The sequence below is a fragment of the Ranitomeya imitator genome, chromosome 5 (assembly GCF_032444005.1).
Source record: "Ranitomeya imitator isolate aRanImi1 chromosome 5, aRanImi1.pri, whole genome shotgun sequence".
Taxonomy (NCBI): Eukaryota; Metazoa; Chordata; class Amphibia; order Anura; family Dendrobatidae; genus Ranitomeya; species Ranitomeya imitator.
The window spans coordinates 160776839-160789023 of NC_091286.1; the positions used below are offsets into that span (position 1 = coordinate 160776839).

The following is a 12185-nucleotide window of genomic DNA, read 5'->3' on the forward strand; positions in this document are numbered from 1 at the left end:
TCTCTCCTACTTTATGCTGCTCTCAGATTAGGTAGCAAAAACCTGGTGACAGATTCATTTTCAGCTGTCCATGAAAGTAAAAGAAGTGTTGCCCCAAACGGTGTGATATCTATGTGTGGACTGCTTAAAGGGATTCTGTTACCTTACCAGGCTTTTGCCACCTAATAAGAGATCAGCATAATGTTGAGACAGAGACTCTGATTCCAGTGATGTGTCATTTAGTGCTATAGTTTTAATGAAAACATTTTTTATCAGGAGATTATCACTAGAAGACTAATAAGCTTGCTGCCATGTAGTGCTCCATAGTCATGTGCTCTGTATAACCTATATCTGTATAACTAAATATTTAGAGAACTTCTAGATCTACAGCAAGTAGAGCTGTTGAGTTTTTCAAAATTGCACCAGTCAGCCCAGTAAGTGTTATATTGATGGAATAAGGGTTTATACCTCTAAATTATACTGTTGGCTGATGGAATAGCAAAAATCTGGTGACAATTTCCCTTTAAAGTGTTGGTAAAGAATATTCCTGAATAAATCAGTAACATTACATAGCAAGAACCAAATAGGAGGAGAAGATATTAGCAGTGCTCATCTGAATTCTGAAGTTGTGTTCCCTTTTTAATTAGGTTGTAATCCACAAGAAAATGTAATTTACAGAAGTAAGGGGTTATATTAATGAACTACAGCAACTCAGCAGAATTGGGTGCTGGTTCTACACAAAGATATTTTTCAGCCAACAGTGTTCAAAACTAGTAATCAAAGATCTGTTCTACTTTTAATCCCCTAAATATAGATTGATATTAATATATCGTAGATCTGATACTAATGGCCTATGTTAAGGCTTGATACATTCAAGATATCAGCAAAGACATTGATGGACTTATCTAGGCTTACACAAGATCGATGTTCATCTATGAAGTCGCCATGGCTCGAGATCCAGCTGAATGCTGTTAAATAATAATAATAATAATAATAATAATAGTAGTTAAGGATAGACCATCAATTTTATAAAATGTAAAAAAACTTTCTAAGTTGACTTCACAATGCGTGTTTTTTTTTCTAGATGATGTTTCTGTTCCATCCTTAGAAACACAACCTCAAGGGGATGAAGAAGGTAAAATCTTACTTTATTGTTTCATCACTAATTATTTTTTGAGCCAGAATATGCCATTTCATACACTGTACATACACATGGTTGACTTTACTTACTGATGACTGCTAGCGCAAAAAGAACCCTCTTATTGCATTTTCTTTTTAACCTTTTAATGAGCATGCTGTCATAGCCCTTTTACATCGTTTTGTGACAGTCATGACTTTTTTATTTTTTCATTGATGTAACCATTTCAAGACTCATTTTTGTGGCACAAGTTGTATTTTACATTGACATCATTTTTGGGTACATCTACTTATTGATTACATTTTGTTAACACTATATGGAGAAATTGAAAAAAAAAACACTTTTGTGATTTAGTTTTATTCTGAAAATTTTGTAACATTTGCCATGAATATCATCAAAAAGTTAATTAATTTCAGTTTAATTCAAAAAGTTATATATTATATAGAGTCATTGCACATAGAGTGATCTATTTCAAGTGTTTATTCCTGTTAATGTTGATGATTATGGCTTACAGCCAATGAAAACCCAAAAGTCATTATCTCAGTAAACGGATCGTTCATTTTCAAAAGTCGCTGACTTTTGGCAAAGTCGGGTTTCATGAAACCCGACCCGATCCCTGTGTGGGGTCGGCCATGCGGTACGCGACTTTCGCGCCAAAGTCGCGTTCCGTATGACGCGCTTGGCGCCATTTTTTCAGCCAATGAAGGAGCGTGGGCAGAGTGATGACATAGGTCTTAGGGGCGTGGACGCCTATCTTCATCTTGTTGATTGTGCGCAGTAGCGATTTGCAATGTTTAACACCAGCTTTTCTGTTGAGGGACGGAGGGGAGAGAGAGAGAGGGAGAGGGAGAGAAAAAAAAAATTCCCATTGACTTTGCATTGGGTTTCGTGTTTCGGTCGATCCCCGACTTTTTGCCATAATCGGCCGATTTCACTCGACTCGACTTTAGAGATAGTCGGGTTTCGCGAAACCCGACTCGACCCTAAAAAAGTAAAAGTCGCTCAACCCTATTCCTAAGGTCCTTTAGTCTGTTTCAGTAGGCTCCACAATCTTGGGGAAGATTGCTGACTTGACAGATGTCCAGAAGGCAGTCATTGACACACTCCACGAGCAGGGTAAACCACAAAAGGTCATTGCTAAAGAAGCTGGTTGTTCACAGAGTGCGGTATCCAAGCATATTAACCCCTTCATGACCCAGCCTATTTTGACCTTAATGACCTGGCCATTTTTTGCAATTTTGACCAGTGTCCCTTTATGAGGTAATAACTCAAGAACGCTTCAACTGATCGTAGCAATTCTGAGAGTGTTTTTTCGTGACATATTGTCCTTCATGTTAGTGGTAAACTTAGGTCAATAATTTTTGCATTTATATGTGGAAAAAGCAAAAATGTGGCGAAAATTTCGAAAATTTCGCAATTTTCACATTTTGAATTTTTATTCTGTTAAACCAGAGAGTTATGTGACACAAAATAGTTAATAAATAACATTTCCCACATGTATACTTTACATCAGCACAATTTTGGAAACAAAATTTTTTTTTGCTAGGAAGTTATAAAGGTTAAAATTTGACCAGCGATTTCTCATTTTTACAACGAAATTTACAAAACCATTTTTTTTAGGGACCACCTCACATTTGAAGTCATATTGAGGGGTCTATATGGCTGAAAATACCCAAAAGTGACACCATTCTAAAAACTGCACCCCTCAAGGTGCACAACAGCACATTCAAGAAGTTTATTAACCCTTCAGGTGCTTCACAGCAGCAGCAGCAACATGGAAGGAAAAAATGAACATTTAACTTTTTAGTCACAAAAATGATCTTTCAGCAACAATTTTTTTATTTTCCCAATGGTAAAAGGAGAAACTGAACCACGAAAGTTGTTGTCCAATTTGTCCTGAGTACGCTGATACCACATATGTGGGGGTAAACCACTGTTTGGGCGCACGGCAGGGCTTGGAAGGGAAGGAGCGCCATTTGACTTTTTGAATGAAAAATTGGCTGCACTCTTTAGCGGACACCATGTCACATTTGGAGAGCCCCCGTGTGCCTAAAAATTGGAGCTCCCCCACAAGTGACCCCATTTTGGAAACTAGACGCCCCAAGGAACTTATCTAAATGCATAGTGAGCACTTAAAACCCCCAGGTGCTTCACAAATTGATCCGTAATAATGAAAAAGTACTTTTTTTTCACAAAAAAATTCTTTTAGCCTGAATTTTTTCATTTTTCAAATGGGCAACAGGATAAAATGGATCCTTAAATTTGTTGGGCAATTTCTCCTGAGTACACCGATATCTCACATGTGGGGGTAAACCACTGTTTGGGCACATGGTAAGGCTCGGAAGGGAAGGAGCGCCATTTGACTTTTTAAATGAAAAATTATCTCCATCGTTAGCGGACACCATGTCGCGTTTGGAGAGACCCTGTGTGCCTAAACATTGGAGCCCCCCCACAAGTGACCCCATTTTGGAAACTGGACCCCCCAAGGAACTTATCTTGATGCCTAGTGAGAACTTTAAACCCTCAGGTGCTTCACAAATTGATCCATAAAAATGAAAAAGTACTAAATTTTTAACAAAAAAATTCTTTTCGCCTCAATTTTTTCATTTTTACATGGGCAATAGGATAAAATGGATCCTAAAATTTGTTGGGCAATTTCTCTCGAGTACGCCGATATCTTATATGTGGGGGTAAACCACTGTTTGGGCACACGGCAGGGCTCGGAAGGGAAGGCGCGCCTTTTGACTTTTTGAATGGAAAATTAGCTCCAATTGTTAGCGGACACCATGTCGCGTTCGAAGAGCACATGTGTGCCTATGCATTGGAGCTCCCCCACAAGTGACCCCATTTTGGAAACTAGACCCCCAAAGGAACTTATCTAGATGCATACTGAGCACTTTAAACCCCCAGGTGCTTCACAGAAGTTTATAACGCAGAGCCATGAAAATAAAAAATAATTTTTCTTTCCTCAAAAATGATTTTTTAGCCTGGAATTTCCTATTTTGCCAACGGTAATAGGAGAAATTGGACCATAAATGTTGTTGTCCAGTTTGTCTTGAGTACGCAGATACCCCATATGTGGGGGTAAACCACTGTTTGGGTGCATGGCAGGGCTTGGAAGGGAAGTAGTAACGTTTTGAAATGCAGACTTTGATGGAATGGTCTGCGGGCATCAACTTGCGTTTGCAGAGCCGCTGATGTGCCTAAACAGTAGAAACCCCCCACAAGTGACCCCATTTTGGGAACTAGACCCCCAAAGAACTTATCTAGATGTGTGGTGAGCACTTTGAACCCCCAAGTGCTTCAAAGAAATTTATAATGCAGAGCCGTGGAAATAAAAAATCATTTTTTCCCACAAAAATAAGATTGTAGCCCCTATTTTCTTATTTTCCCAAGGGTAACAGTAGAAATTAGACCCCCAAAGTTGTTGTGTAATTTTTCCTGAGTACGATTATGCCCCATATGTTTGGGTAAACCACTGTTTGGGCGCACGTCAGTGCTCAGAAGGGAGGGAGCACCATTTGACTTTTGGAGCGCAAGATTGGCTGAAATCAATCGTGGCGCCATGTCGCGTTTGGAGACCCCTGATGTGCCTAAACAGTGGAAACCCCTCAATTCTAACTCCAACACTAACCCCAACACACCCGTACCCTAATCCCAACTCTAGCCATAACCCTAATCCCAACCCTAACCCCAACACACCCCTAACCCTAATCCTAACCCTTAAAACAACCCTAACCCCAACACACCCCTAAGCCTAATCTTAACCCTATTTCCAACCCTAACCCTAAATGTAACCCTAACCCTAATTGCAACCCTAACCCTAATTCTAACCCTAACCCTAATTGCAACCTTAACCCTAATTGCAACCCTAACGCTAATTGCAACCCTAACCCTTATTCTAACCCTAACCCTAGTTCTACCCCAACCCTAGTTCTAACCCTAATTCTAACCCTAATTGCAAACCTTACCCTAGTTCTAACCCTAACCCTAGTTCTAACCCTAACCCTAGTTCTAACCCTAAGCCTAGTGGAAAAATAAAAGTAAATATATTATCTTTATTTTATTATGTTCCCTAACTATGGGGGTGAAAAAGGGGGGGTTTATTTATTATTTTTTTTATTTTGATCACTGTGATAGAACTTATCACCGTGATCAAATTGTACCTGGAATAAATCGGCAGATTCAGAGGGCGCACTGCGCATGCGGCCGCCATTTTGGAAGATGGCGGCGCCCATGGAGAAGACGGACGGACACTGGGAGGGACACCGGAGCTCGGTAAGTATGCGAAGTGGGATCGGACCACGGGGGTGAGATCAGACTGCGGGGGAGCGGACAGGAAGATGGAGGGGAGCGGAGGACAGCAGAGAACAGGACAGAGGAGGGGGGGGTGGATTGGCGGTGGGGGCAGAACGCCGTCTCCAGCCATGGCCATGATATTGCAGCATCGGCCATGGCTGGATTGTAATATTTCACCAATTTTCATTGGTGAAATATTACGATTGCTCTGGTTGAAGGTGAAAGTGAAACGTCACTTTCAACAGCCAATCAGAGCAATCATAGCCATGCATACGCTGTGTCACAGGTCGGGAAGGGATTAAAATTATTTTTCAAGCTATTGTTATAAAGTATTCTAATTTACTGAGATAATGACTTTTGGGTTTTCTTTGGCTGTAAACCATAATCATCAACATTAACAGAAATAAACACTTGAAATAAATCACTCTGTTTCTAATTACACTATATAATATCTGAGTTTTGTATTGACAAACTAAAATAAATTAACTTTTTGATGATATTCTAATTTTGTGAGAAGCACCTGTAAGTAATGCATTACCCTTAAACTGAGTAATGGTAGTTGGAGTGCCCCGTCAGGGCCGCGGGGGTACTCGGTATCGGGTCCGATCGGCTCAAAGGGGGGGATGTCATGGTGGCTGGCCCGGTCCATGGCCCTGGGACATTCGTATAAAAGGGGAAGGTCTTTTAAGGGATAAAGATGATGTTCGTGACGCCACCTGTGGTATTCGGTCAAGGTGACCGACGCTGCTTTAAGGGGTCCGCTGGGGTGATGTTATGGCAGCTAGATGGTATACCTTCCCTCAGGTGAAGTATATCCCCAGGGCTTCCTGGTGTGTAGATGGTGGTATGGTGAGAGGCGCAGAGAAGAACGAGGACACAAGGTTGCAGTCTCTTTACCTTTACTGAAGACTTCAGTGTCCACAGTCCAGAGCACCCGATCACAGGGCAGGCAAGTCCAGAGTCCCCTTGTCCAGGTGGAAATCAATAGCCTTCCCTTGCACTGTAGTGGTGTAGTCCCTTACTGCACAAGCTCCAAATAAGGTCCTCACAGATGTGGTGTCTCTCTCTCTCTCTGTCCCCCATAGTCGGATAGGACAAAACCCGTGTGTCTGGTGGCTTGATGCTGTTTATAGGACTCTAGCACGCCCCGGCCTCTGAGGGGTGCCACCGTGCCTCCTGGGTGTAGGTGCAGACAGGTAACGTGCAATTAGCTGTCCTGCCAGTCTCTGAAGTAAGGCATAGAGGTCCTTACTACCTCGGTGTCCGGCTACCAGTGATCTGCGCCTCAGAAAGAGGCAGCCTGTTCGGGGCTGGTCCCCCTTTGGTATCCTGTCTTTTTCTTTGCCTTCCTTCACGCTAGCTGCAATACAATTCTGCTTTCAAAATGTCTCTTTCTGGGAGCTGCAGCTCTTAGGGCATGCACAGCTCCGTGGACCCTCTGTCCTCCTCAGACGGATGTCTGGAACTGACTCCTGTCTAGAACTAACTAACTTTCCCTACAGACTACCAGTTATATATATATATGGGGAGTCACCTAGTAAATAGGATCAGAAGCTCCCCCTGGTGGCCTGGAGTGTGAATGTGTTGCATGTTTGTGATACCTGGTTACAGTTATCCTTCCTTGCCTCCAAACGTAGCATCACTCTCCCCGGGAGGAAAGCAATACCACTGTGACAACCAGGACCCTGGGGTGCCACATGATACTATAATGATTTCTTTTTTATATTTTTTTATTTATTTATTTTACTTTTGCATGCTAAATACATGTTTGTTTAATGATCATTTGTTTTTGTATCACCATTGTTGGAGAACCATATTATTTTTCTCTGTTTTCAGATCTCTTTGGGGTGCATATAACTTTTTCACATTTTATTCGTATGGAAAGAGTGAACAAAAATAAGTACTTTATAGCTTTCACTAAGTGGCATAGTTGTCATTTTAAAAGGTTTGTTCAGTCAAAATATATTCATGACCTATTAATAGTATACAGATTGGTCACCAATATATAACACCTCTTCACTCTGTGAGCAGTGTGTCTGATCGTTCTCACCTCAATATGGCGCTGTACCTCTACCCAAAACTTGATAGGAGCTCTAGGGGAGTATTCCTCACATGCCAGCAGTTGACTTAGGAAACCCCTGCCCATGCTGCATGCACACTCACAAAAGATGGTTTGTGCAACTTACCAGTCTTATTTACAGGGAGATGATAGTGAAGCATGCATGGGGAATAAAAGGGACCGGAAAAACAAATAATACCACATAAACCCATAATATTTTATTCTCTTGAACGTACAGGATGTGCTTGTTGCAGGCCTGGATGTTAAGGATGACACTTTGTCTTTAAGTGACAGCAGACACATTCTTAACTAATAACACTTAAACCACAAATGGCTGCAGCAATTCAAGTATTACCATCCAACGTTGGGGCCCGATTGCCGTGGATGTTGACTTGCTTACAGGACCTATTGCACTTAATAACAAATGAGTACAAAATCCTTGTCATGCCCACAGGGTGAGATGATGTATAGTGGACTTACTAGACCACCGATGGTGCAGTGGTAACTGTATACCCAATACTCAAGAGACAAAAGAATGAGCTTTAAAACCAAAAACATTTATTAAAGAAAGTTTAACAAAAGGGAAAAGGTGCCTGAGAGGAGGACCCTCTGGATCAAAACAGGAAAAAAGGAGTTAACTAGTCCTCTCCTGCGAGCCAGTGATCACTCTGTGTTGTTGCATGCAGCAGGAAATGAGCAGGATGAGAGAGCAGGTGCCCAGAAATCACAATCCCCAAGGGACCCAAAATTGACTTTCCAGTCAATGTCAAGTGGCACGTTCTATTGGTCATCAAAAGCCAATGTTGTGTTGGGAAGCAGTTAATGGAGTGAATGGTACATTTTTATTCTCAGTTTGAGTAAAAATAAAATGAATAATATTTCTCTCTCTTGGTGTCTCACTCTAGAAGCATGTCCACAAACATCACAGTAGGTTATTTGGTTTGTGGGCAAAATGTCCTTTACCTTTCATTTAAAAAATTAGATTAAACTGTAATCTTTCATGTATCTGTATTGATTTTTCCGCATCACAGTATTTTGAAAAATTCTACAATAATATTTTATACATTTTTCATTATGTTTAAAAAATTGAGGGAACACTTAAATCATACATCAGATCTCAATGAACAAAAGATTCAAATTGAAAATCTTTACTGGCATACATTTTGTAAATCATTGCAAAAAAAGTAATATATCAATAATTAATTGAAGCCAGTCATGAACCAAAAAGAGTCTGGATTCCAAATAACCCTAAAAATAAAAGAAAAAAAATTAAAGTCTCAAATGGATCCAATTTGCTTGAAATTGAGCAAAAGTCATATTGTAACTCATTAGTGTTCACGGCCCACCCTTATCTGTGAACACTCCCAACATCATATGAACATGCTGTATAATGCATAATGTCCCAGAGTTTCTCAATTAGATTCAGATCTGGGGATTGTGAGGGCAAGTCAATGGCTTCAATGCTTTAGTCATCCAGGAATTGCTCACACACTCAGACCACACAGAGCAGGCATAATCTTGCACCAGGAGGAACCCAGGAGCCACTACACAAGTGGAAGGTCTAACAATGACTCTGAGGATATTATCCCGTTACCCAACATTATTAAGTGTACCACTGTGCACATATCACATGTTTAGCCTTCCTTCATGTCATCCTCCTGGAGTCTGTTTCTGATTGCTTGGTCACACCAGTACTGCTCTTGTATTTAGTACCTGTTTCTCCAGATGACTGGTCCAACTGCTAGGTTGATTCTATGATCCTGAGTAGGGTTGAGCGAAACGGATCGTTCATTTTCAAAAGTCGACGACTTTTGGCAAAGTCGGGTTTCATGAAACCGACCCGATCCCTGTGTGGGGTCAGCCATGCGGTACTCGACTTTCGCGCCAAAGTCGCGTTTCGTATGACGCGCTTGGCGCCATTTTTTCAGCCAATGAAGGAGCGTGGGCAGAGTGATGACATAGGTCTTAGGGGCGTGGACGCCTATCGCCATCTTGTCGCTTGTGCGCTGTAGCGATTTGCAATGTGTAACACCAGCTTTTCTGTTCAGGGACGGAAGAGAGAGAGAGAGAGAGAGAGAGAGAAAAAATAAAATAAATAATCCCATTGACTTTGCATTGGGTTTCGGGTTTCGGTCGATCCCCGACTTTTCGCCATAATCGGCCGATTTCACTCGACTTGACTTTTGAGATAGTCAAGTTTCGCGAAACCCGACTCGACCCTAAAAAAGTAAAAGTCACTCAACCCTAATCCTGAGTGATTCTCTTCATGTAAGTCTCCTGGTATTTATTCTATGCTTTTTAGATTGTCCTGGGAGACAACATGTGTTAGTGTACCTTCCTAGAGGAACTGAAATTTGTGTGCAACATGAATGGGCTTCATATATGCCTCATGCTACCAGTAGTGAAAAGCACACTAGAAAAAAACAAAACTTGTCAATAATCAGCCAAGAAGGGTAAAGAGACAGGAATTATTTGCGGCGTGAACCTGCAAGACTATTCTGTTTTTGAGGGTTGTCTTTCTCTTGCCTTTCCAGTACATTTGTTGTCCCTTTCATTATTACTAGGGTTGAGGGAAACGGGTCGTTCATTTTCAAAAGTCGCCGACTTTTGGCAAAGTCGGGTTTCATGAAACCCGATCCAACCCCTGTGCGGGGTCGGCCATGCGGTACGCGACTTTCGCGCCAAAGTCGCGTTTCAATGACGCGAAAAGCGCCATTTCTCAGCCAATGAAGGTAAACGCAGAGTGTGGGCAGCGTGATGACATAGGTCCTGGTCCCCACCATCTTAGAGAAGGGCATTGCAGTGATTGGCTTGCTGTCTGCGGCGTCACAGGGGCTATAAAGGGGCGTTCCCGCTGACCGCCATGTTACTGCTGCTGATCTGAGCTTAGGGAGAGGTTGCTGCCGCTTCGTCAGAAGCAGGGATAGCGTTAGGCAGGGTCCATTAACCACCAAACCGCTTGTGCTGTAGCGATTTCCACTGCCCAACACCACCTTCGGTGTGCAGGGACAGTGGAAGCTACATTTTTTTTTTCCCCTCAGCGCTGTAGCTCATTGGGCTGCCCTAGAAGGCTCCCTGATAGCTGCATTGCTGTGTGTACGCCGCTGTGCAAACCAACTGCTTTTTTCAAAGCACAAATCCTCTTGTTCCTTCCTTTCTGCACAGCTATCTTTTTTGTTTGTCCACACTTTTTATTTAATTTGTGCATCAGTCCACTCCTTATTGCTGCCTGCCATACCTGGCTGAGATTACTGCAGGGAGATAGTAATTGTTGGACACTCCCTGTTTTTTTTTTTTTTTTTTTTGTGGGAGATTAAGATTGACATTTCTGCTAGAGTGCCATCCCTGTGTGTGCCATCTCTCACTCAGTGGGCCATAGAAAGCCTATTTATTTTTTTGCTTGATTTGGGTTATAAAATCTACCTGAAAAAATCACTACATCAATCAGTGGGAGAAAAATATTGGCCTCAGGGCTTGTGTGCCACTCTTGACTCCTGTGTGTGCCATCTCTCAGTCAGTGGGCCATAGAAAGCCTATTTATTTTTTTGCTTGATTTGGGTTCTAAAATCTACCTGAAAAAGTCACTACATCAATCAGTGGGAGAAAAATATTGGCCTCAGGGCTTGTGTGCCACTCCTGACTCCTGTGTGCATCATCACTCACTCAGTGGGCCATAGAAAGCCTATTTTTTTTTTTTTTTGCTTTATTTGGGTTCTAAATTCTACCTGAAAAAATCAATAAATCAATCAGTGGGAGATTAATATTGGCCTTTGGGCTTGTGTGCCAGTCCTAAGCGTGCCATCTCTCTCTCTCAGATAGTGGGCCATAGAAAGCCTATTTATTATTTTTTTTATTGGGTTTATAAATTTTCCCTGGAACAAAAAAAAAAAAAGTGGGAGATTAATATTGGCCTCTGGGCTTGTGTGCCAGTCCTGAGCGTGCCATCTCTCTCACAAATAGTGGGCCATAGAAAGCCTATTTATTTTATTTTTTTTGGTTTTATAAATTCTCCCTGACAAAAAAAAGGGAGATTAATATTGGCCTTTGGGCTTGTGTGCCAGTCCTAAGCGTGCCATCTCTCTCTCTCAGATAGTGGGCCATAGAAAGCCTATTTATTATTTTTTTTATTGGGTTTATAAATTTTCCCTGAAAAAAAATAAAAAGTGGGAGATTAATATTGGCCTCTGGGCTTGTGTGCCAGTCCTGAGCGTGCCATCTCTCTCACAAATAGTGGGCCATAGAAAGCCTATTTATTTTTTTGGTTGATTTGGGTTCTAAATTCTACCTGAAAAAATCAATAAATCAATCAGTGGGAGATAAATATTGGCCTCTGGGCTTGTGTGCCACTCCTGACTCCTGTGTGCATCATCTCTCACTCAGTGGGCCATAGAAAGCCTATTTTTTGTTTTATTTGTTTTATAAATTCTCCCTGAAAAAATCATTTTTATTTTATTTGGTTTCTAAATTCTTCCTGAAAAAATCATTTTTTTTTTTATTATTTTTTTTTTCTAAAGTCTCCCTGGAAAAAAAAAAAAAAATCAAATCAGTGGGAGATTAATATTGCCCTTTCTGCTTGTGTGCCAGTCTTGACTCCTGGGTGTACCATCTCTCTCTCTCTCTCCAATTGTGGGCCATAGAAAGCCTATTATTTTTTTAGCTTGATTTGGGTTCCAAAATCTACCTGAAAAAATCACTACATCAATCATTGGG

The 12185-nt window shown here is 41.4% G+C and overlaps 1 protein-coding gene across 3 annotated transcripts in view; it reads left to right on the forward strand.

The window, feature by feature from the left end:
- The window catches only part of SMOC2 (SPARC related modular calcium binding 2), a 642212-nt gene that overhangs the window by 197209 nt on the left and 432818 nt on the right, over positions 1 to 12185 (forward strand). For all 3 annotated transcript variants that reach the window (XM_069769272.1, XM_069769273.1, XM_069769271.1), the window contains exon 6: positions 1064 to 1114. In XM_069769272.1, the coding sequence (XP_069625373.1) occupies positions 1064 to 1114 (51 nt within the window). The remainder of the gene's footprint in view (positions 1 to 1063; positions 1115 to 12185) is intronic.